Source organism: Pongo abelii, chromosome X (genome assembly GCF_028885655.2).
Source record: "Pongo abelii isolate AG06213 chromosome X, NHGRI_mPonAbe1-v2.0_pri, whole genome shotgun sequence".
Taxonomy (NCBI): domain Eukaryota; kingdom Metazoa; phylum Chordata; class Mammalia; order Primates; family Hominidae; genus Pongo; species Pongo abelii.
Window position 1 is genome coordinate 38,332,086 of NC_072008.2, and position 27,169 is coordinate 38,359,254.

General features: G+C 37.2%; 1 protein-coding gene across 15 annotated transcripts in view; it reads left to right on the forward strand.

Moving 5' to 3' along the window:
• The window catches only part of SYTL5 (synaptotagmin like 5), a 242,492-nt gene that overhangs the window by 212,768 nt on the left and 2,555 nt on the right, over positions 1-27,169 (forward strand). For 10 of the 15 annotated variants that reach the window (XM_054544445.2, XM_054544453.2, XM_024241175.3 and 7 more), the window contains 8 exons: positions 2,514-2,606; positions 3,197-3,262; positions 6,750-6,928; positions 8,752-8,851; positions 10,475-10,636; positions 21,091-21,199; positions 22,814-22,949; positions 26,246-26,454. In XM_054544445.2, coding sequence (XP_054400420.1) covers positions 2,514-2,606; positions 3,197-3,262; positions 6,750-6,928; positions 8,752-8,851; positions 10,475-10,636; positions 21,091-21,199; positions 22,814-22,949; positions 26,246-26,454 — 1,054 coding nt within the window. The remainder of the gene's footprint in view (positions 1-2,513; positions 2,607-3,196; positions 3,263-6,749; positions 6,929-8,751; positions 8,852-10,474; positions 10,637-21,090; positions 21,200-22,813; positions 22,950-26,245; positions 26,455-27,169) is intronic. The other 5 variants (XM_063721209.1, XM_063721205.1, XM_063721206.1 and 2 more) reach the window with 1 other exon arrangement.

A 27,169-nucleotide genomic window follows, 5' to 3' on the forward strand; every position in this document is an offset into this window, starting at 1 on the left:
TGTCAAGTGCCTTTTCTGCATCTATTGAGATCATATGGGTTTTATCCTTCGTTCTGTTAATGCAGTTAATCACAACTATTGATTTGTTTATGTTAAACCATCCTTGCATTCCAAGGATAAATCCCACTTAGTCAGGTTGAATGAGCTTCTTCATGTGCTGTTGAATTCAGTTTGCTAGCATTTTGATGAGGACTTTTGCATCTATGGTTTATCATGGATATTGGCCTGCAATTTTCCCTTTTTTTGGTAGTATCCTTGTCTGACTTTGCTATCAGAGTAATGCTGGCTTTGTAAAATTAGTTTGGAAGTGTTCCCTCCTCTTCAATTTTTGGAAGAATTTGACAGGAATTAGCATTACTTCTTCCTCAGATGTTCAGAAGAATTCATCCATGAAGCCAGCACTTTCTTAGAAGATGCTATTCTACAAGATATTCCAGCTCATCTTGTGGGCTCATCAGTGAGAAAAAGGCAACTACAATAAGTTCTCATTTAACATCATCAACAGATTCTTGGAAACTGCCACTTTCAGCAAAACGACATGTAACAAAACCATTTTTTTCCTCATCAATGTTTTAATGAAATGACATTATTTGAGGACCTGCTGCACATTCTTTCACTTAAAGTTGCAGTTTTCAAGAACCTATGGATGACGTTAAGTGACAACTTACCATAAACCAATATAAAAATAAGCAATTTTTGAACAAATATTTCACAAAACAGGAAATCCAGTAGGCTGATTATCACAAAATGGTATTCAACTTAGTAATAAGAGAAATGAAAATTAAAATCATGAAGACTGTAAACATCTACTGGATTGGCAAAAATGAAAAAAATATCTAACAATACCATCTGTTTGCAGGCAAGGAAGTGGAGCAAAGGGAACTCTCATACACTACTGGTTAGACTGTAAATTGGTATAACTACTTCTGAAAATTTGACATTAAAATGATACAGATAAGCATGTGGAGATATGTTCACCCCTTGACTTGACAATTCCTCTCACTGGTATACATTCAAGTGTGTGAACATATATACTGTGTTGTGTGTATACTGTGTTGTGTGTATATGCGTCAGGATACATATTCACAGAATATACATATCAGTGTTGGTCACAATAGGAAAAATATCTGAAAATAACCCAAATATTCAGCAACAAGAGAATGGATAAAGTTTTGGAATCATACAATGGAATATTAAATGACAATAAAAATGAGCAGGCTACAAAAATATGCCACAATTTTGATGAATTTTAAGGCAATATTAAGCAAAAAAAGCAAAACGCAAAGGAATATATAGCATTTAATTACATTTACGCAAAGTTCAAAAACAGGCAAAACAAAATCATTTTGTTTCAGAGTATATGCTTATACAGTTAAATTATAAATAAAAGCAAGAATGTGGTTAACCATAAGACTTAAAATATTAATTATTCCCGGGGGGGAGAAGGGGCTTGTGATATGGACAGGATACACAGGGAGCTTCTGCTTGATCATTTGATTTTGTTATTACACTATATATCTATGTTTTATGTGCTTTTTAATATGCTGTATCTTATAATAAAGACTTTTTTAAAGCAAGCCCAGAAGTGTACATCATAATCCTGATTTGTAAAACAATAGTTAAAAAAATTCCCATGAATGTATACTTAGATTTGTGTATGTTTTTATATGATTTTTCACATAAACAAGGAGAAAGACATGGAATGTAACATGTGCAGCAGGATGCTAAATATTAATTTCACCTGGTGTGAAAGGAGGGGAAGGAGGAGAGGAGAAGCAAAAAAGAAAAGTGCCCATAATAAAAAGGAGTATGCATGATATAATCTATCTACGTGTATATATGTATGTGTGTGTGTATATATATATGTCATGATATAATCAAAAATATTGAAATTTGATCATTAGTATGTTAATGAGAGACCTAAGTTTTTAGTTTCCATTTATCTATATTGCTTGAAATATTTTTACTAGGAAAATATATCACTTAAATAACTAGGCAAAAAAAAAAAAGCCATTTTATCATGAAGGAGAAAAAGAAATGGGAAAGGAAAAGTAGAATCTGGGATTTGAGATGAGAGTCCAGTATCTAGTTCATCTTAGTGGAGAGATTTTTGAGATATGCTTTACCATCTTGGCAGTGTGTGTGTGCGTGTGTGCACACACACACAAATTTTTTTTTAATTTTAAAGTAACGTAAGTACATTGCCCAACATGAATCACCTTAGAGGTAGGAATTGAACCCAGGTCTGTATGATTCCAAATTTCATGTTCTTTCAATAAAGTAAGCACCATTAGAAAGGAGACCCCACTCTCCACCACCTATCCCTGCCCACTTCTCCAATGGTATAATTCAGATTGACTGCAGAGGAAAAGAGAAAAACCTAGGAATGGAGTGATTTCTAGAAATTTTTATCTGATTCTCAAATATTTATGAAAGAAAGTGGTTTTTCAAGTGAAAAGACATTCTAGAAAAACAAATCAACCAACCCACTGGTTTTTCCCTTTCTTTTTTAGGACTCCTTGGAAGAGACTGAAGAAAGCATTGATGCCTTAGTGTCCTCGCAGTTATCTACAAACACTCACAGTCTGGCAAGTGGCCTATCAACTGTAAGCAGTTCACTAGGACATGTGGAAAGTTTCTTTTCCCTCTTTCTGATTTTCTGTGCATTTCCAAAGGAGATATGAATGTTCTTAGGAAAATGTGTGATAATGAGTTAAAAGTCATTGTAAGATCCTGCTTGCCCTTTGCCCACAGAGTACCTTTCAGTCTAATTTGGTGTGGGTTTTTTCTCAGGCTCCTGATTTCTTCCTTCTTCCACAGTCCTCACCCAGGTTTTAAAATCTCCTCACTCCCTAGTTCAGGCTCAGTCAGCTCAAGCCTATAAATTATTTTTCAATTATCTGCTGACACATTTCCCTGACACCATTCTCTAAACTTCCCAGCTGTCCTCCAGACTGCTGCCAGTCATTTTCCTAAAGCACATGCCCAATCAGGTCTGTCTTCTACTCAAAACCCATCCATAGCTTCCCACTGCCTACAAAATAAAGTCCTTTCTTACTTTAGTGTTCAAGGCCTTTTTTGAGAGGAAGGCCCTGTGTCCTTGTATCTAACTGTGTGTAAGTCTTTTTCTTGGCTTCTCTGATTTCTGTTGCTCTGATGCTTTTTTTCTTTTGATCTTTGGATGACTTCTCTAAAGAGTTCTCAAGCAGGTTCTGACAGGAAGTGGACCTACCTAAATGTGCCTGATGCTGACTCAGACACTGTGAGTTTTCAACCTTTCCTTTTTGTTCTTTCCAACCATACTTCACAAATTTCATGGTCTGGGAACTATGATTAAGCAATTTGTCCCATATTTATCTTTTTCCGACTTATATACAATTAACCAGAGGTTATCTTTTAAAAGATTGATGAGGTTATCAGAACCCAAGTATTCCAATTCATTAAACATTGGAATCTGAACACTACTCAAAAGACACATGCTCTAAAATGATTATCAACAAAACCTTTGAAGTAAACATCTATTTTAAATCACAGCCTTAGCTTGGTTAAGAGCATATAGTTTAGTTAGAAGTAAAATTGCCATAGCTGTCTTAATTTCTCACAAGCCTCCGTATTTGTGGGTTCCTAAATTTCCTTCTATCCATAGGAGCCCTCTGCTTACAGAGGATTTTCTTCGAAAATGTGGCTACAGAGATCTAGTATAGACACAAATCAGTGATATAAGGAGGTAATCAGGTATGGTGGGGTAGTCCTCAGACTAGAAACCTGGAGATCTTGGTTTATTTCTTGGCCCTACCAACAATTTTTGTGAGCCAGAATTTTCTCATTTGTAACATGAGGAGGTTGGGGTTTATTCTTGAAACCTTTGATACTCAAAGCATTCTCTATGTACCAGCAACCTTGCATCTCCTGGAACAGATACCCCAAAAGTTTCTCAGTTCAAAAAGCCCCTAGTGTCTCAGTAATTCTTTCCTGGCACTCCTACACTAAAAGTAGCACCTGACTAGTCTATTTATTAAGTAGTTAGACCCAAATAATGTAATAAGCAGTGTATCCTAACAACTTACTAGCCATTTGTAAAAAAAAAGAGCTACAAGTGAAAGAAATTGAAAGAAAAATAGTATTTTTATTTCATCCTTAAATAGCACCTACTACTTACCACTAATAGGATATGTGTGCCTACTGAGCACTACACAGTTACCAAATCTTGGAATCTGATTGGACATCACTACTTTCATTTCCCATTTCATATTGATTTTTATGCAATACTTGCTTTTTGTTGCAGCAACTGCCAAAAACTCAGCTTCAAACAAATAGGAGTTCATTGAAAAGAATAAAGTGTGGTTTAATGTTGACACTGTGAATTACTAGTTAGTAGCTTACATGGTGTCTGATAGTTGTTGTTGTGTTTCCCTTGAGAATTTAAAATATTTCTGTGATTCCCCTGTGAGTTTGCTGTGGTGCTCTGTGGTACCTCCATACACAGTTTGGGAACTGCAGGCCTAGGAGTTTTTTAGAACAGCCACATCTCAGACCTCACCCCAGACTGAAGAGATAAGCATTTTCAGTTTAAAAAGGTATCTGGGTGCTGCTCAAAGCCACCTGCTAAACATGAAAATTCTGTTGCTTTGTTTTAGGAATAAGAAAGACAGATTAGGTCACTCACTGGCTTTCTTTAAGCTGTAATTTCCAAATAATTATGGAATTATTGGTCTGCTCTTGCCCGTGAAGAAGCGTAGAAGACATGTGACCACATCACCCACATCCTGTTCTTTGGTCAGTCTCTACTTCCAGAAATTGGTGGAACATAATGGCTTTTACCAAAAGCAAATTATGAAAAAGAGGACAGTCTAAGGTCCCTGTGTATTTACCATAGTCTTGACTTCCCAGTGGTTCACAGAAAAGTGGTTTTGAAACTATTGGGTCATCCACGAAAGACCTCCAGGTGGTCTTTTGTGACAGTTACTAAGATACACAGTTTTCATTTCTAGTGCCAAAGGATAATTTTATTACATTTACAGTAGTCACCTTTATCCACAGAGGATACATTCCACCTACCCCAATGGATGCCTGAACCTCGCGTAGTACCAAACCCTAGCCAAGAAACACCAAGGTCACATTTTCACTTAAAGAAAGCACTTTTGGCCTCTCTTTGACATATATAAATTACTACCATCATTACTCTTACACTTTGGAGTCATTATTAAGTAAAATAAGAATGAGTTGAACACAAGCTCTGTGATAGCAGGACAGTCAATCTGATAACTGAGACAGCTAAGTGACTAATGGGCAAGTAGCATCTACAGTGTGGCTCCAACTGGACAAAGGGAGGCTTCACATCCAGGGTGGGATGGAGCAGTATGATGTGAGAGTTCATCATGCTACTTGTGAACCCCAAAAATCTGAGGCAGTTCTCAGTTAATTTAGAAAGTTTATTTTGCCACGGTTGAGGACCGGCACCCCTGACACAGCATCAGGAAGTCCTGCCAACGTGTGCCCAAGGTGCTCAGAGCACAGTTTTGTTTTATACATTTTAGGGAGACATAAGACATCAATCAACATATGTAAGATGAACACTGGTTGGGTCTGGAAAGGCGTGACAACTCGAAGTGGGGAGGGGGCTTCCAGGTCATAGGTAGATAAGAGACAAATGGTTGCATTCTTTTGAGTTTCTGAGTAGCCTCTCCAAAGAAGGCAGTTAGATATGCACTTATCTCAGTGAGCAGAGGGGTGACTTTGAGTAGTATGGGAGGCAGGTTTGCTCTAAGCAGTTCCCAGCTTGACTTTTTCCTTTAGCTTTGTGATTTTGAGTGCCCAAGATATTTTCCTTTCACATACTCAAAACAGCATACAATTTAAAACTTATGAATTGTTTGTTTCTGGAGTTTTCCATTTAATATTTTTGAACCACAGTTGACCATGGGTAGCTGAAACTACGGAAAGTGAAACTGTGGATAAGGGGGACTACTATAAATTAAAAGCTGTCTCATGTCGTTAGTGTCTTGTCAAAAGCCTCATTCATTCTGGTAGATTTGGACTTTTTTTAAAATTTATTTTCCTGATTGGTTGGTGTGTGATTTTATTGTGTAGTGGTTTATTTTTTGGGCTGCTACTTTATACAGATTTACAAAGCCATGGTCTTATACTACTCATGTAGCCACACAGCTATCTACTCATTTGAGGGAAATCATGGAAGCTGTGGGTATGTGATGTTCTTCTGACACGTCCTTGTTAAAGCTGCAGTTATGGCTCCCTGGAGACTGATGGGTGCTCCCTGTAGGTGTCAAAGACAGCAGTATGTGGCTCCTGCTAGCACAGAATATGAGATAAGCTATCCTTTGTCCCAATCAATGTATTCTACACCTTATAGTAGATTGAACTTGAGTCTACCAGTGAAAATGGAGAAAGCTGCAGGGACGGACGAGAAGTGAGATTTGAAATGCATCAATTACCCTGTATTCATTAGTAGAAGTGAGTAAGCAAAGGGTATTCTCTAACCCAAGAAGGAAATGCTTCCCCTCTAAGCAAGTTTTCTGCCTTTTTTCCTGATGGTACTAGATCTGTTGTCTTTTCTCCAGCTGGGATTTTATACAACACCAGCCAAACAAGTGACTCCTGTTTTCTTTCCTCACCCTAGACTTCCATGCTCATTATAAAGAACAGGAACTATAATTGAATGAAGTGGGTTGATTCTGTGAAGAGATCATTAGAATGACACTAGAAGCCTTTTTCTATCTTGTTTATTCTAGACCAGCCTTAACAGCATGATGAGTGTTTACAGTGAAACGGGAGACTATGGCAACGTGAAAGTCAGTGGTGAAATCCTTCTCCATATCAGCTACTGCTACAAAACTGGTGGGCTCTACATTTTTGTCAAGAATTGCAGAAATCTGGCCATAGGAGATGAAAAGAAACAGAGGACAGATGCGTAAGCACATAGCATGTTCCTCAGACTATTTCAGTCACTGCCTTTTTTGTCTGTATGTGTTTCCTTTTCAAAAGAGTCTTTGCATTCTTCTTGATTCAGTCTTCTCAGAGAGTTGATTGTCATGTTCCTCCTATACCACACTTTTAAATATTCTCTGAAGCACATGTATACTGGTTGTGTCCTTGATTAACTGATTTTTAAAACATAATTCAGAATTGACATATTTGAAATTTACATACAGGCAGCTCTTTGAAGTAGAATGCTGACATGTTGGCACACCCAGGATGCACAAAAGCATCTTGTCAATTTTTGTTCTGGGAAATCCTCCAGAGAAAATTACCAAGCTGTTACCCAATTAAACAACTCAAAAGGGCAATTATGAGGCTCTCAGGATTCTAGAGATCAGCCTGGGAGGGCAGGTATGGACCATAGCACACTGGAGAGAAGCTAGATATAAAGGTGTGTCAGGGGTCCTCAAGACCACTGCCAGGTTCAGTGATTCACTAGGAGGACTTAGGACTCTGCACACAGTTGTAATCAGCAAAGAGGCACATGGGGCGAAGTCCAGGGGAGATCAGGCTCAAGCTTTGCAAGGGTCCTTTCCCAGTGGAGTCACATAGGATGCATTTAATTCCTCTGGCGATGAGTTCTGACAACACTTGTGAAATGTTGTCTGCCAAGGAAGCTTGTTAGAAACTCAGCTGGTCACATACCAAATTTCCAGTCTCTGAGAAGAAAAAGAACCCATTCAGCATAAGCCATATTGTTTGTACAAACAATTTAGGAACAACGAGCCACTTTTATCAGTTCTGGGAATGATGGGAATCCTGAAATCCAAGTTGCCAGATGCCACCCAAGGACCAAATTTGTAAGCAGGCATTTAGAAGAATGGTAGTCTCAGGCCCACTATGTTAACTATTTTCTGCACAACAGGTGACCTAGGTCCAACAAATAACTCAGTGAACCTGGTTCCAAATACCCTAAGATAGACAAATGAGTGAATTTTGACTACAGATTGGTCCACCTGCCTCCTCAGCTACATTTCAGAGGGCTACAGGACCAATGTATTCATTTCGACTAGCATGGAAAGGGGTCTTCTAAAACTCAACAGACATTCTGTAGAACTTTAGTAGCATCTTATACATTTCAACTTTGTACACATGTTATACATTTCTGAGTCTGCTGTGATACCCTGCTTCAAGAGGCTCCTGAGATAGCTCAAGCTAAAATGTTGTGTAGAATTGCTATCACTACTTCAGGTTATTTTTTATTTTGCCTTTTTCACTGTTTTCTTTTACTCACCCATTACCATTGACCCCACTCTCCGACATCAGAAGGCAAGACTAGGAATAGAGAAGCATCTAATCCCAGAAAAGTTTGTGAGACCATTAATATTAACAGTGTATTACATGTATTGAGTAGTACAATATGGTAGCTCCTTGGATGTGTCAACTAATTTAATCCTCACAAGGCCATCAGTTAGACACTGTTATTTTCCCAGTCTTACAGATGAAGAAACTGAGGCACAGAGTGGTTAGTTAGTAAATTCTTGAGGTCACCAAATCTCTGAGGCATGGAGTGATTCAAAACCAGGTGGCTTGACTCCAGAACCCACACTCTTTTATCATTATACTTCACCACTTCTCTCTTATGGAAGGCCCAGGGTTCTATTTTAAGGTATCCTGTTATATAGCCAAAATTCTCTTTGGTATTTCCGCTCATGCTCACTGGCCCTTTGCCCCTTTTATTCACAGCGAAGTCTTTGAACATTTCTTGCAAATAGATGTTTCACAATAATTACATTTATATTTTCTTATCTATAGTTATGTCAAGTCATACCTTCTTCCTGACAAGTCCCGGAACAACAAGCGTAAGACCAAAATCAGAACAGGCACCAATCCAGAATTCAATGAAACACTAAAGGTAAATAAATACGGTCTCATAGTAACTCACGTGATACTGTTCACAACTTCAGTGGTTTAGAAGTAACTACAGAGGATATTTTATTTGTGTGTCAAGGCTTGTATATGTTTTAGAAAATTAGAATTTGAATACATTAACATAATACCCTTGACTTTTCTAACATCTTTTGAGAAAAAGAAAACACTCTTACTCTATTTATGTCTATGCTGCTACTGAATTTGAACCTTGAGTAGAGATGATCCAGCCAAACTGCATCTGTGCTGATGCATCTTGCCAAAAATTCGGTTTTACCTTTGGGCAAACAGTGCTTTTTCTGACTTCCGTAAAAGAAGCTTGTCACAGTTTTGACACTACTTAATGAGTCACTTTGCACATATTCATTGTTCTGCTAACGTAGCATAGGTCTATACTGTTTGTTGTTAGGATTTCAGAATTTGACTAAATGTAGGTATGTGGTTAATGAATAGTGGAAATGCAGAGCCAGATTTGAGAAATCTCAGCAAAAGTGGCCTGGATAAAATATGGCCCAATCCAGGTCAATGATCCAGAAAATAGAAAGCTCTTTCCAATGAGCTTTCACATAATTAACCCCTTCTCTTGCTATGGAACAATCTGGCCTGGTAAGAAACATCCAGGGAGGATGGAATGCAGAAGTTATTGCCAATTCTATGGAAATATATGGGCTTGTGCCCCAGAGTGATGGTGTCAGAGTCCACTTTAGGAGGAAATTGGTAAAGGCAGAAAGCCACAAGCCTGCATGTGTCAGTGGGAGCATGTATGGAAGCAGGAACTAATATTAAGACAGAACAAACTGAAAAATGAATAAATACAGGTAGAGGGTAAATTCAATGACCATAACAGGATAGGAAAGATGAGCCCAAACACAGTGAGAGGGTAAATTTAGGAAGCAGGGAGCCAAGGTTAATTATGACAGTAACAGCAAGAACAAGAATAGGCACTAATCCAAGATCAGGAATCAGTCAGTCTGAAGTGTGTCCCAGACGGTGGTTGCATAGAACAAGCAGAAGGTTGGAGGGTGTGTGAGCATGTGGCCCTGGATAATGCTGTTACAAAAAAAAAAAAAAAAATGCTAGCCCAGCAATATCTTCCTTCTGTTTAATATACATGTACACCTTTTCACCTCTGCACTTAGGCTGGACTTTATAAAATTTGGTGTTTGCGAGTTTGTCATTGTCAATCCTTTTCTGGATTTGGGGATTCTCATTATGAATAAAATAAGAGAGAAGGTGGAGAATTTATATATTAAAACTTGAGCTTACAAAGTAGGTGTGAAAAAATAATAAAGGCAAATGAAAAACCAACAAAACTGGAAAGAGGATAAGCTTCATCACCTAACACTTTTTATACAGTATCTGGAGTTTATCTCTACCTCAAATAATTTGTGTATATATCTTTCAATGCAAAGTCTGGCACAAAATGAGTTTATGGCATAGAACTTCAATTGTAGCAGAAACAAAGAAAAACAAAGAGTTTTCTTTGTGTTTGTTTTGTTCATATTACTGATGCATATGATCTGAAAGATGTTGGAAGTAAATTTCGACCTCTCCTGGAATTGGATAGAGCCCTCCTTGTGGAGTGTAATGTTGTAAATCTCATTTGCAGTACACCATCAGCTATACCCAGCTGGAAACAAGAACTCTGCAGCTCTCAGTCTGGCACTATGATCGATTTGGACGTAATAGCTTCCTCGGGGAAGTAGAGATTCCTTTTGACTCATGGAACTTTGAAAATCCAACTGATGAGTGGTTTGTGCTTCAACCCAAGGTAGGAAATGCTCTCAGATTAGTCAGTTATGCAATGAGACACGTTATGAGCGAAATTGATGTCACAGACCTAAAGAACTTGAAGACTTTCAAATTTCAAGTGATAATCTGCAAAAAATTAGTGCAGCAAATTTTGGAATAATATTATAAAAATGTTGTAAATCCACTGTTTTGGAAATTCTTTGTCAATATAGGTCATCTGTATAATGAAAGCTACATAATCTTTTTTTTTGCTAAAAATTTTTATTATTTGACAGTCTCATTGGATAACTGAAAGCAACGTATTATATGATCTTATTAGAGAGTCTTCATTTTCACATAGGCGAAACCAAATTCATACAGCATGAACAATCTCCAAACATTACCTTTATTTCTCATTCTCCACAATTCATACCATAAACAGGAGTGATCTTGCCTTTGCTTATATGACGGAATAACCAGTAGCTAAAGTATCTGATTTTCTTACTTTCCTACTTTTGGGATTCATGACCCAGGCCTTGAGTTACATTCAGAAAAAAAATCTTAGAGCTGATAATTAAATACCAATACTGTATAGCATGTTCTAATCTAGACCAACAGTACCTTGGATTCACTTTAAGTGACTAGAGTCTCTATGCATTTACAGTACTTTTTAAGCCAAAATGGAGGTGAGTAAAGGTCACATTTATGCAGCCAAAGATTATTGTTTATATACAGAAAGGCAAAAGCACATTATGATGAAGACAGTGGACTCAAACCAAACTTACTTGGTTCTATCCTGGCTTCATGACTGCCCATGTGACCTTGGGCAAATTATTTAACTTTTGTTACTTAGTGTCCTCAGTTGTAATATAATCATTGGATGTAGCTTATAGGTCTGTGGTGAAGCTTGAATAAACATTCTACGCATGGCTGTCAGCATTTTATTGGGAACATTGTAAGCTCTCAATAAGTGTTAGATATTATAGGTGTTACTTGGGAGTCCTTGTATTGCAACAGACAGAAACTCCAGCTAATACTGCTCAAAAAATAGAGGGAGATTATTGGCCAGCAGTGATTAGGCATGGCTTGATCCAGATGTTCAAATCTTATCAAAGTCTTGGAATTTCTTGGTCTCTCTTCTTATCTTCATTGGCTTCATTTTCAGGTTCCATGCAGTGTTGCCCTCCCTGACTAGCTCCAAGCATGCCTCTCTAATGACTACAGTGGCTGCAAGCCTTTCATCTTTGCACCACACTGTTCAGAAGAGGAGAGAGTTCCTCCTCCTCCAACAGCCAAATCAGTGCATTGGGCCTGGTTCTCCTAATTATAATTCTGTCATTTGCCTATTCTAAGCTAATGACTGTGGCCAGGGAGGTGAGATGCATTAGCTGGCTTAAGACAATCAGAATATACTCTGGTTCTGAAGAAGGGAACAATAGCATCCTTCCAGTCGATTTCCTGGAAATAGTTGAAGGACTTTGCTGGAATGATATCTAAGCTCCCCTAGACCTCTCCCAGGCATCCTTTGTGCTTAGAAATCAACATTTTCCACAGTAATCACTTCCACATTGTCAATGAGTGGTTCACAGTCTATCATAAGAGGGAAGCATCTCTAAGTCTTTCTGAGTCTACTGAAGGTAGAAAAGTTCTGATTGTAGAAAAGTTCTGATTGCATTCACTGTGGAATACCATGGGTCCTCTGCCAGATCCCCTTAGGTTCCTAACCATGTCTGTTAGGAGATTTGCCACAACAGCCTCCATCTGAGACTCTCTTTAGAAGACTTCCCTCGGGCTACTGTAGCTTTTTGCCTGTGTAAGCAGAGAGCCAGAAGTCCTGGGAATTTTTGTACCCACTGCCACAAGACAACCCTTCATCAATAACTGATAGGTGGGGGAGTATGAAGGCCCACTTCCTTACTGAAGATGGGAAAAACTCCAAAGTGTTACATATACTACCACATCAGGTAGAAGCTATCTTCCATGGAATTTTGCCCAAGATTAGACTTGTCCCTATAGACTTGCTTCCCATACCTCTTTACTGCTCTCTCTGAGAGAACTTCCTTAATAAATCACTTCATAAGAAACTTCACCTTAGAGTCTATTTCTGAAGAACCCAACAGAAGTTAGTGTCTCTAATCTCTGCCATCTTCCTCTGCCCAGCTTCCTCTGTTCTATATAGAAGAAAAGCTGAAGACACAGACGTGCTTAGATATCATGTCTTCCAAAAATGGGGAGGACAGGCACAAAGGCATACTCTATATGCTGCCTTGTGCTTCATTAGTGGCTCATCCTCAGGCTGAGCTGGGCTCTGTGTGGTTGATTATCAGCCAGCTATGTGAAGTGGCACTTCAGTTTCAGTTTCCTGCCTCGGTCATTTCAATGCAATTGTCACTCCAGCAGCTGCAGATGTAGTATGTGCAGCCTTGGAGACTTGAAGTTTCTCGTAGATTATGCAGTCGAGAAGGTGAAACGTGAGTTACACGGACTGATTTCCCTAGTAATAGGGGATCAGAATTAATAATCCTTAATAATTTAGAAATACTGACATACTTCTGCACTAGGAGTGCCAGAAAGGCATGGTGCCTTATTGCTTATTGACTCTGTTAGTGAAGGTTCCTCAATATTTATCTTTGTATGGGTTAGGTCCTACAGTGCTAAGCCAGTGAGGAGGCTGGTGCAGAGAAAGAACTCAAGATGCCAAGCATACTGTAGTTTCACAGTATAACTTCCATTTTACTTCATGGCATGGGATTATTTATTAGCTGTAAATCATTATCCTTCTGAAAGGCATGTCAGGTAGTTAGACAAGGTTTTATCAGTATGAATTGCCTTTCATGCCTTCCCAGAGTGTACTATTATAAAAACAAGGACATCTGAAAATCAACAGCAAGCTTACGTGGTTTTCCAAGGAAACGTTCTCTTATTCTGCCTTCAGGTAGAGAGTAAATGTATGTTCCTTTGGAATTATACCTAGATTAAAGGCTCTCTCTTTTTCTGGCAGACTTGTGTCTGCAATGCCTTACTCTATGTTACGCCTGTAAATGCATTGGGAGTCTCTTTCTCACTCCGGTGGAAAGTGGACCTCTTTTTTTCAGAAAGCAGAAGGTGGTGGGTGTCATCTGCTTATTTCACATCCCTGCTCAGATAGTCTCAGTGGTTCCCTACTACTTTTGGACATGGTTTGAATAAATACTAACCCTCACCCTGGCACTCAGTGTTCTGTTGAATGGCCCAGCCTACTGTAGCAGCCAAAGATGTTAGTTCTCTACCCATCCCCATTTTCTTGCAAACAGGACTCCCCATTGCTTTCACTCCCACCAGCCAACCCCTGCCAATCATTGTAGGAGGGGAGCCTTTGGGCTGCTAGAGAAGGCTTGGTTTGCAGGCTAGAAAAGCCAACATAGCCTGGGTATTTAAGGCTCCTGGGGGTGAGCAGAGCCTTGATCAATGACTGGTGGATTAAGGAACATCAATACTCCCATGTTCTTGCCTCTGATTGGAACAGCTCTGAAGTGTGATCTGTCACATCTCCAGATGTTAAGTCCTATGGGACTTAACAAAAGTTACTCTCCATGGAACTTTGCCTGAAATCACATCCTTAAGCCTCCTTCACTTTCGGTCCCCCTTCCCCAGTACCCTTCCTAATAAAATACTATAACTTAAATAAGTGCTTTAGCATCTTCTGGGAAACCCTGAGTTGACACCTTATTTCCATCCTCATTGCTACTACCTCCCTGTACACACTCCCAGATCACATTTGACTTTCTGTCAGTCCCTAAACATATTCTACACAACCCCCATCATATTTTGCTCATACTGCTTTCTCAACCTGGACTAACCTTCCCAATCCGTCTTCATCTGTCATCATGTCTCCCATCCTTTAAGGACCAGGTAAGAGCCACCTCTTTATCCCAATCTGGATTAATCTCTCTCTTCCCATAGTAGTTTCTTTTTACTTGTGTTGGAATAACTGTCACCATTTATCTTACATTGAACTTTCTGTATAGTAGAAACCCTCTTCCCCCAGAAATTACAACCAGTAGTAGGTCAGTTAATAGACAAAGTCGCAGAAATCACCCACATACAAACACACACAATGCATTTCTTTTATTTTTAATTATTTTGAATTGACACATAAAAATTGTATATATTTATCATGTAAAATATGGTTTCTAAATATGTATATATTATGGAATGGCTACATCAATCTAGTTATATATTACTTCACATAACATACTTTTTTGTGGTCAGAACACATAAAATTTACTCTCTTAGCAATTTTCAAGAATACAAAACATTGTTATTATTAATAACTATGGTCACCATGTTGTAAAATAGATTCCTCATATTTATTCCTCCTATCTAGCTGACATTTTATTTTGTTAGGCCAACATCTCCCCCAGTTCTCCCCACCCCCAGCCCCTGATAACCACCACTCTACTCTCTACTTCTATTAATTCAACTATTTTAGATTCCACTATTTTAGATTTATATCTATTTTAGATATAAGTGAGGTCATGCAGTGTTCATCTTTCTGTGCCTGGCTTATTTTAATTAACATAATGTCCTCCAGATTTATCCATGTTGTTGCAAATGCAAATGACAAGATTTTATTTTTTCAGGCTGAATAGTATTTCATCGTGTATATGTAACATATTTTCTTTATCACTTCATCCATTGATGGACAATTAGGTTGTTTCTGTATGTTGGCTATTGTGAATCATGCTGCAATGGGCATGGGAGTGTAGAGATCTCTTTAAGATACTTATTTCAATTCCTTTGGCTATATACCTTGTCGTGGGATTGCTAGGTCATAAATATGGTAGTTCTATAACACTTACTTTATTTAGTCTTTTTGATATTAGCCATTCTAACAGGTATGAGGTAATAGCTCATTGCGATTTTAATTTGCATTTCCCTGGTGATTAGCGATGTTGAGCATTTTGTCATACACTTTTGGCCATTTGTATGTCTTCTTTTGAGAGATGTCTATTAAGATCCTTTCCCCATTATTTAATTGGATTATTTGTTTTCTTACTATTGAATTGCTTGAGTTCCTTATATATCTTCGATATTAAATTATTTAACTTAAACTATATCAGATGTATGATTTGCAACTATTTTCTCTCATTCTGCAGATTGTCTCTTCGTTCTGTCGATTGTTTTCTTTGCTCTGCAGAAGTTCAGTTTGAGGCAGTCCTATTTGCCTATTTTTGCTTTTGTTTCCTGTGCTTTTAGGGTCATATTCAAAAAAAAATTTCCCAGACCTATGTTATGGAGCTTTTCCCCTATGTTTTTCCTAGTAGTTTTACAGTTTCAGGTCTCATGCTTAAGTCTTTAATCCACTTTGAGTTGATTTTTGTATATGGTGTGAGATAAGGGTCCAATTTCATTCTTCTGCATGTGGATATTCAGTTGTCCCAACACTGTTTATTAAAGAGACTGTCCTTTCCCCATTGGGTATTTTTGGCACTTTTTTTGAAAATCAATTGACCATAAATTTATTTCTGGACTCTCTATTCTGTTCCATTGGTGTTATGTATCTGTTCTTATGCCAGTACCATGCTGTTTTGATTACTATAGCTTCCCAATGCATTTCTTAAACATTTATTTTTAACTTAAACCAAATAAGCGTACATTCATTTGCAAGTCTTCTGATATAGAGGCAATTAATTTTGTTTGAATTTCGTTCAGTAAGTAAAATTCTGCCATATATTCCTTGCATAAATTCTCCTCCTAATGCATCATCATCAGCAGATTCTAATTTGAGTTTTTCTCAAATGAAACAAGAAATAAGAATACTTTCAAAGTAAACAAAATGTAAATTCTTCTAAAAAATTTATGATTTTTTTCTAACCTTTTATAGATTCAAGCCCACATATAATCCAATAGCAACTTTGTTTTCAAATCTTTAGTTCTTCTAAAGTATTCAACTGAATTGTTATAGTAGCAGCTGTCTTTCTGCACTCATCAATTTATGTGACATTAAACTATATAATTACAATCACAAATATGCCTGGCCTAAAGAGCTTAGGGGACTAACTAACGCAGCTGACTCTCAGTGTGCATACAATTCAACTGATGGGAGCAGATGCATGTTCTTTGCAGAAAGGATTCTGCTATTCACTAGGGATGAAGAACACTAATTAAACTGATGAGTCAGTTAACTAAGTGTGAATTAATAGATCCTGCTACTGCAAATATGTCTACTAGATAGACTGAAAACTCATTGAAAGCAGGGTCTGTCTTTTGTGTCCCCACAGCACTTAGCAAAATGCCTTATAAAAATGTAAGCATTCCATATGTGTTGGTAGAGTTGAATCGAATATGATTGGATTCTGCTAACTTTTTCTGAGTAATAGTGGGTTGGATAATGACAATGGTGGTATGCCAGGAGAGGGTGTTGCCTAGGAATTTCCTGGCAAAATATAAGTATCAAAAATACCCTAAGACATTAGACATGTGCAGGCTGCAATATGACTCCCCTGCTTTAATTTTTTATATGTGATTATAATGCTACAAGCTTCATCATTATTGTGTTTTCCTTTCATAAGACTTGAAATCTATATTTATACGGGGCCTACAGTATATTTTAAGCTAAAAACCAATGGAACATTGGTAAATCCCAATAATGAATGTTTTTGATCTCTGGTAGCACACTATATATTAGTATGTGATTCCTACACATATCACTTTTTCCTACTGGAGTATTTTCATACCCGAAGATCTCACTCAAAAAGCAAACACAGCCTGCTATGGTTAACTATTGCTGTATGCCATACTACCTTAAACCTTCGGGGCTTACAGCAAGAATTTATTCTCTGTCATGATTCTGTGGGTTGACTAGACTCATATAGGTAGTTATCACTCAGGGTTTCTCGCGCCACTGCAGCCAGATGGTTGACTGAGGCTGATGTCATCTGAAAGCTTAACTGCATTGATTGTTCAAGTTGGCTCACTTCCATGTCTTACACATGTTGTTGACTGCTGGCTGGAAACTCAGCTAGGCCTGCCAGCTGGAGCACCTACATGCGGCTTCTCTCTGTGGCTTGGGCCTCTCTTAGCATGGGTTCCCAGAGGAAGCATTCAGAAATATCCATTCCAAGAAAGAAAGTAGAAGCTGTCAATCTTAAGACCTGGACCCCAAAACTGGCACATTGTCACTTCTGCCATATTCTATAATACTAGTCAAAGCAATCACAGAGCCCACACAGACCCAAAGAGAGGTCACAAATACCCCATCTCTCATTGATGACAGTACCAAAAAGTGGTAACCATCTTTAATCTGTCATAGCATCCATTATAATTTTCTACTTATGATAGTCACCTAAACTAAAATTTACTGAGATTGTCAAAACAAAAAGAAGAGTCCAGTTAAAAGGAACCTGATCTAAAATAATCAGATTAAATATTAGATGGATAGTCTATTTTACCATATAATCTCATTTTTGCCCCAGGTAAGAAGGTTGAATAAAATATTTCAAGTATTTTTCCCACCCTTACTAGTAAGTTTTACTACCACCAGCAGGAAAGAAAAGGGAAAGCCAGGCAAGGATTCCTTTTCTTTGTAATAGTCTCAGTATTTTTAATTTTTTTTTACTATTTACTTGCTTATTTATGCCAAGTCTTGAACAGTCTCTGGCTTGGCTATGAATGGGCTAGGTTTCTGAACTCTCATTCTGCCCTCTCTGAGAGAGGAGTTCTCTGCTCTTGACTCCGAAGTCAGATCCCTAAAGGAAAAGCCTGACAAAGTATATTACCTTTCCTGCTCTACCTGTGAAAGAACTCAAAGTTCAGTTGACTCAATGGCAAGTGGAGACCTATAGAACAGAGGTTCTGGGTGCATGTGCACATTGATTTTCTTTAATTTGAACTTTATATTTTGAGATGATTGTAAATCTACATGCAGTTACAAGAAATAATATGAAGAGATCCCATGTACCCATTACTTGATTTTCCCCAATAGTAACCTGTAGCAAAGATGTACTATAATATCAAACCAGGTTTTGCTTATTTTTTTAGAGGCAGGGCCTCACTCTGTCATCCAGGCTGGAGTACAGTGACACAATCATAGCTCATTATAATCTCAAATTTCTGGGCTCAAGCTATCCTCCCACCTCAGCCTCCCAAGTAGCTGGGACTACAGGTGCATGCCACCATGCCCAGCTAATATATATACATATATAAAATATATATAATATAATATATAATATATATACATTTATAAAATATATATAATATAATATATAATATATATACATTTATAAAATATATATATAATATATAATATATTATATTATATTATATTATATATAATTTATATTATATTATATAATATATTATAATATATAATATAATATATAATATATTATGTAATATATATTATATTTTATATCTATTATATAATATATAACATATTATATAATATATATTATATTTTATATAATATATAACATATTATATAATATATATTATATTTTATATAATATATAACATATTACATAATATATATTATATATTATATAATATATAACATATTACATAATATATATTATATATTATATAATATATAACATATTACATAATATATATTATATTTTATATAATATATAACATATTACATAATATATATTATATTTTATATAATATATAACATATTACATAATATATATTATATTTTATATAATATATAACATATTACATAATATATATTATATTTTATATAATATATAACATATTACATAATATATATTATATTTTATATAATATATAACATATTACATAATATATATTATATTTTATATAATATATAACATATTACATAATATATATTATATTTTATATAATATATAACATATTACATAATATATATTATATTTTATATAATATATAACATAATATATAATATATATTATATTTTATATAATATATAACATAATATATAATATATATTATATTTTATATAATATATAACATAATATATAATATATATTATATTTTATATAATATATAACATATATAATATATATTATATTTTATATATATAATATATATTATATTTTATATATATAATATATATTATATTTTATATATATATAATATATATATATACCAATATACATATATATGTTGAGAGATGGGGTCTCACTGTGTTGCCCAGGCTGGTCTCAAACTCCTGGGCTCAAGCGATCCTCCCACCTAGGCCTCCCAAAACGCTGGGATTACAGGCATGAGCCACTACACCCAGCCACAACCAAGATATTGCCATTGATATGATCTACCAATTTTATTCAGAATTCCCAGTTTGGTACTCATTTGTGTGTGTGTGTGCGCACATGTGTGTTTATATTTCATTCTATGCAATTTTATCACCTTTATAGGTTTGTGTATCTACTACCACAGTCAAGGCACAGAACAGTTCTAATACCACGTGTCCCTCAGGTTGACCTTTTATAACCACATCTAACTCTCTCCCACTACTCACATCCCTAACTTCTAGCAACCACTAATCTGTTCTCCATCTCTATAATTTTGTCATTTCAAGAATGTTACATAAATGAAATCGTAAAGTATATGTCATTTTAAGACTGGCTTTTTTCACTCAGTATAATTCTCTAGAGATTCAACTTGTTGCATTTATCAATAGTCTATTCCATTTTTATTAATGGATAGTATACCATGGTATGAATGTACCACAGTTTGTTTAACCATTCACCTGTTGAAGGAAATCCATGTGGTTTCCAGTTTTTTACTATTACAAATAAAGCTGATACAAATATTCCTATACAAGTTTTGTGTGGATATAATTTTTTCATTTCTCTGGGATAAATGACCAAGAGTGCAATTTCTGGTTGGATGGTAGTTGCATGTTTAGTCTTACAAACAGTCTTACAAACTGTTTTCCAGAGTGACTCCACTGTTTTACATTCCCACCAACAATGTTTGAGTGAACCACTTTCTCTATGTTGAATTTTGATTATATGAATTACCAATACTGCTTTTAACAGTTGATGGCTGGCAGCCCCATGTGAATCAAGCATTATTGCCTACTTTTCCTTTCTTGATCACTTGGGAAAGACTTAAAAGACATCAAAGATGACAGGGAGAAGTAATTTCTGGAGGTACTTTCAGTGGCATTTTTATTCCTGCTTCTTCATATCCCAAACTATATATGTAAACTCAGTGATAGGTCCAGTCATCAATGCATCACAGGTGCTCAATATCTATTGACTGGCCAAATATAAGTTATATGTCTTCTTTCAAATTCCTTTTACTTAAATGTTAAAAGTTATATGCAAATGCCTTCATAGAATTTTCCAGCCTTTCTTTTCTCTTACCTAAGTCATCTCTTAAACCAATGAGAGTGAACAGAGTTGAAATGGGAATGGATTGTCACATTTATGCCACTAAGTAAATACTGCACATTCAAATGTGGGCTACAGTACTAAGCCAATCATTCATACTCTTTCAATTTACTTGTTTCTTCCTGGCCAGGTGGAGTTTGCTCCTGATATTGGCCTTCAATACAAAGGAGAGCTGACAGTTGTTTTACGTTACATTCCCCCAGAAGAGAACCTGATGCTTCCACCAGAACAACTCCAAGGTAGAGTAAAAATCAATGACTTTGATCAATGACATTCTGTTTCTAGAAGTGTGGTAGTGGGACTCAGGGATTGGTTGCATTATATTTCTTTCATATTACACAAACAAAACATAAAGGGTTTGGTGTCACTGTCTTTTGGGGAGAGTTAAGATGTGTATACCGTATATATGGAAGAATGCAGGATTCTTACAAGGAAAGGACAAAATTCATACTTAGAAACCAGCCTTGGTGGTCAGTTTTGTTTTATGTCCCAAAGATATAGGATCTTCCCCCAGGGTTGGGGGAAGGCAGGCTGCTGGAGGCAAGTATAGGAAACTGCTCCATGGATTTATGACATTCACAGCTATTCAGGGAGTCTTGAGGAAGAAGTTGATCTAGAACACAGGATTTAAAGGAAAAAATCAGATGGAGTCAATTTATAACTCTCTCTTCCCCTTTGTGTTAAGCTGTTTTTGCATTGCTATAAGAAATACCAAGACTAGGTAATGTATAAAGAAAAGAGGTTTAATTCGCTCATGGTTCTGCAGGCTATGTAGGAAGCATAAAACAGGCATCTGTGTCTGAGGAGGCCTCAGGAAGCTTACAATTATGGCAGAAGGTGAAGGTGGAGCAGGTGTCTTACATGACAGGAGCAGGAACAAGAGAAAGAGAGAAGGTGCCACATACTTTTAAACAACCAGCTCTCACAGGAATTCACTCACTATCATGAGGACAGCACCAAGGGGACAGATGGTGCAAAACCACTCATGAGAAATCCACCCCGTGATCCAATCACCTCACACCAGGCCCCACCTCCAATAGTGGGGATTACATTTCAACAAGAGATTTGGGTGAGGATAACATCCAAACTATCTTGCCCTTCTTTTACCATCAATTCTTGCAGGCAGCCTCCTCTGTCCTCCCATTCACTATTACTCTTTTCAGTGTGACCCTGTGCAAGTAACTCACTATCACCTGACTTCAATTTCCTCACTTCAAAGGGCTGTTGTGAAGAATAAACAGGTTCATATATGTAAGGTGCTTAAAACAATACTAAATAAAGGTGCTGGTTGTGGTACTGGTTTATATCATTCATGTTGAACCTATTTCATAAGAATAGAAAAGTGAGGTGGAAAAGAGATTTCTCTCACCCTAAAATGTAACTGTGCTTGGGCTGTAGCCTCTAGAGCTGGCTCTGACTAAAACTGACTATTTGTAAGACTGAAATATCAAAGGGAGTTATGGAATTTTCTCTTTTGGAGTTTTGGTGCGTGTATATTGTTTTCATCATAGTTATTGCTCACTAAGAGCAGGAATAGTGCTCCGGGAAACTCTTAGGCATTCCATGCCTTTATACCCTGTGAAAAGATATGCTTTGTAAGGGAGTGTTTAAAGTTTTAAATTTATTTCTTCATTTGTTTCAACAAATACAAATGAAAGACCTATCTGGAAGGAATCCAATGGGGGCAAAAATGTTTAAATGAATAAAAATATACAATAATGTAAAGACCCAATTTAGTCAGCAAATGAAATATATGTTTGTAGATGATCTTTGTAAATTTTGAAATGGAACCCATGATTTATCTATTTTTTTTCTCTCTCTCCACCATTCCCTCATTTTGGTGGCTGACACAGGAAATAAGACTTTTAAAAAGGGAAAGAAGAAGGAGTCACCTGTAATCTCTGGAGGAATACTAGAAGTGTTCATCAAAGAGGCAAAGAATTTGACAGCAGTGAAGTCAGGAGGCACTTCTGATAGCTTTGTGAAGGGGTAACTTTGTTTTAGCTCTTTTTGGATGATACTTAATAGGAGATGAAAGGATCTGTGATGCACAAGCCACTGGCAGCTGTGAGCCTTCCATGTTCTGTTTACTAGAAGTGTATGGGTGAGAACTACCCTTAAATGCTGGCTCTTATATCTAAAATAACACAAGTGTTGAGGGAACTGCTGATTCTAGCTGTCACTCTGTTTCCAACATATTTCAGGAATTCCCATCACTCTTACTCTCAAGACAGTCAACTTTTTTCTGTAAGATTCATTTATCGAAAGTGGAAAAAAGTATGATTTTCTATGTGAATGTATTTATATTGTTCTTTATTATCATTTTGTCCTGGCAATATGCAACAATCACCAAAATATCAGATCCTTGATATTTTTCACTCTTGGGGGAAATTGTAAAAAGTAGAGATGTTAGAGCATCCTTGCTGGACTTATTCACTGTCGAGTGCTTTGGAGAGGCTCCAAGACCACCTGCTAAGCATTTGTGCCCAAGTTGTGGAGCAAAGGGCAGCTTCTTGAGGGAATGCAGCCCTTAAAATAGATACTTTTGCCTAACTCTAGGCAACTCAGACATCAAATCCCTTTTGATTCCTGACTATTGGATATTTTTCTCTTGGAAATTGAGAAACTAAGACTGCAAGGTTATTTTTCATTCATTCAAACAAACACAAAATGCACATGTGCCAAGCACCAGGTGCTACGCTTTCAAAAATAAATAACATATTATCCCTGCCCTCATGGAACTCCGTAAAGCACATAAGGTAAAACAAATTCCCATGATGCCAGACCATGAGGTTCATTCTTTGAGTCAGATGGCAGTATTGTTCCTCTTCTCATGCTGTATTAGAAAAGTGTGTTTTTTCCTACAAGGAAATGGGTTGAGCTCACTCTCACATGTTCTTTGTTGTTGTTGTTGTTTTTGTTGTTTGTTTTTGTTTTTGTTTTGAGACAGAGTTTCAATCTGTCGCCCAGGCTGGAGTGCAGTGGTGCCATCTCAGCTCACTGCAACCTCCGCTTCCCAGGTTCAAGTGATTCTCATGTCTCAGCCTCCTGAGTAGCTGGGATTACAGGTATGTGCCACCATGCCCAGCTATTTTTTTTTTTATTTTTGGTAGATGCAGGGTTTCACCACGTTGACCAGGCTGGTCTTGAACTCCTGACCTCAAGTGATCCGCCTGCCTCGGCCTCCCAAAGTGCTGGGATTACAGGCATGAGCCACTGTGCCTAGCCACATGTTCTAACTTTGGTAAAGCCAGTAGTGGGGAGAAGCAGTTCTGGGGCCTCCCCATTGGTGAGTGTGTATGCCTGAATCCTGGCACATCTTCCCTTCACTCTTTCTTGCAGTAGATTTAAGCATAGAAGAAATGCTTTCTTTAGATACTGCAGTTACAATTTGTGTCATTAGCCCTACCATCCAGTTTAAGCCTCTGCTGCTCACTGTCTGGTGGAATGAGGAGATGGCTCCCAACCCGTGGCCACATTGTGACCTTGCAATGGTACTTGACATCTTCTGGAGCAGTATTCACTTTATCTTGTGGAAAATTTATAAAGCAGAAATAATAAAAGACAGTATTTTTGTTCTAGAAAGAAAAACAAAAGCCAATAACTTTCCAGTAAGTTCTGGGTATAATAATGCTTAAATATTAGGCTGATTCTAAAAAGACATGAGATTTTTTTAAAAGACAGTGAGGGAGCAAGAATAGACCCTCTGTAAAGTTTAATAATATAAAATATATCCATTAACATTAGGTCGGTCTGTGAGCCAAAAGAACAGTGGCTTAAACAAGACAAGTTTTATTCTCTCTTACATGTAAATAAAGACTGAAGGTAAGGTCCCAAGGGCAGGTATGGAAGCATCATGATTATCAGGGACCCAGGATTTTTCCATCTCGTTATGGTATCCACCTAATGGGTTAGGATAGCTGCTCCTGTTTCAGCTATCCCATACAAATTCCAGCTGACAGGACACTTTCCAGATGTAAGAAGTAGTTTTATAAGCACTACTTCTTATATCCCATTGGCCAGAACTCAGTCACATGGCTATTCTAGCTGCAAGGGAGGTTGGGAAATGTAGTCTTTATTCTGGGCGACACTGTGCTCAAATAAAAACACAAGAGTGTTTTAGAGGAATATAAGGAGAGAATGGATATTAGGAGATAATAAGCAGTCTCTGCTTGGTATATGAAATGAAATCTTAAGTGACTTAATGTATCTTCTTTATTGTAAAGTCATTTGCTTGTAGCACTTTTCATTTTTGTTCCATGTACTAATTCCATATGTACATATTTCTTCTTTTCTAAAGTATGCTCCCTGAAGGGGGAAAACAGCCATTTTTATCACATACCTAGAGCCTCATACAGTGTTTTGACCGTAGTCGAGAAAACCTAGGATACAGGCGTTTTATTTGAAAAGAGATTTCAGGAAACACCAGTGAGGAAGTGGAGAAAATGAGACAAGGAAGAAAGAGAAGTTGATTAAAACGTATGTTAATGGGCAGGTTACCACTGTGGGCAACTGGAGCTTGATTCCACTCAGGAAGCAGTGAGGAACTCTGTGGAATATACCTTAGGATTGTCACTTTGAGGGACAGGGAAGCTGGGGAAATTATCCACCAATTTCTCAAACTCATCAGTTAAAGGTTGCCCCAGGGGTATTACATTCCAAGTAATCCCAGAGTTTCCTACACATAAGCTGAGCCAGCTAACACAACATGAGATAAATTCCTTTAGTATTATATAAAATGTAAATAGAGCCGCAGTTGGAAACTCAGCTGTTAACTTTTTTTTGCTACTTTCTTATTATGCTTGTCTTCTGTTTTTGGCTCTACCTCTTATAACTACCCTTGTAGACCCACTCATCTTCCTAATACAATAAAGAATATGTTCTCAAAAAAAATTCCTTAATTAGAGGAATTTATTCCTTGTATCAAGAGACACAAGCACTTGAGGTGGGAAGCTGAAAGTATATCAGGAACTTCCCAACCTGGCTGCAAGTCAGCTCCAAGGAGGCCAAAAAGATGTGAAGCAAGGCATTCAATAGTGTCTATTACAGGAGGTATTTTCTTTTCAAGATGGAAGGAAGGACCAAAATAGGATTAGAAAGGAGAGTGAGGGCATTTTACTAATGTCCCACTTGAAAGAAATAATAAGTCTTTCCACTATATAAATCCAGATTTAAGCATATAGAAGCCTGGGAAGGAAAATCAAATAGACACATCACACTTGTGTACACGCTGACATTTTCTGTCTGCTGTCTTACTGATGGTTTGATTGTCTTTTCTCCTGCAGCTACCTGCTCCCTGATGATAGCAAAGCCACCAAGCACAAAACTCTCGTAATAAAAAAGAGTGTTAACCCTCAGTGGAATCATACATTCGTGTTCAGTGGCATCCATCCCCAGGATATAAAGAATGTTTGCCTAGAACTTACTATCTGGGACAAGGAGGCCTTTTCCAGCAACATCTTTCTGGGAGGAGTTCGTTTGAATTCTGGAAGTGGTGAGAGATTTGGGGACCCACAGGGATGGTCTGTGACTGGGCCAGGTGGGGGCGCTATTCTTGCAGATGTGATGTGCAGTGGATGTATATATATAGTTTCAGCCAAATCCTGAAATTACCACAAATACTTCACTCCTTTAGCTAAGGATCTATTCATTGTTAAAATACAAATATAACTACAGTAACTTTGTATCCTTAGGCTAGAAGATTGGAAGATATAATGTTTATATTCAATCCTTTCATAGACTAGCATTTACACCTTAGTCTAAGTGAATTTTAAGTACTTTCTTGGGCCTTGCTTCAGATTTTGCTCAGGAGATGATTACCAAGACAGCACAGGCTTCTGATGGGAGGAGAGCGACTTTCAAGACCAACATTACCTCATCATCTTCTCAGTTCTGTCCAGCACTTGCAGCTATTATTCATACTGGTTGAATTGAAAGGAAATCATTTTTTCATAAAAATAACACCAATGTTGTTAAAAACAGATCAAGGAAACCCACCACTGGTGCCACAAGATGCAACTGTAACAGGGTAAATTGGAAGAAGGATTACAGTAGTAGAGCACGTGCAGTCCCCCTAACTCTCATTATCCCATAGCCTAAGCCAGACATAGATGAGACCATCAGCATACACCATGGTAAACATTTCTGTTGAGGAAGGTCCTATCACTATGATAATTACTTATTTATAGATTAAGGGGAGCCAAGAATAT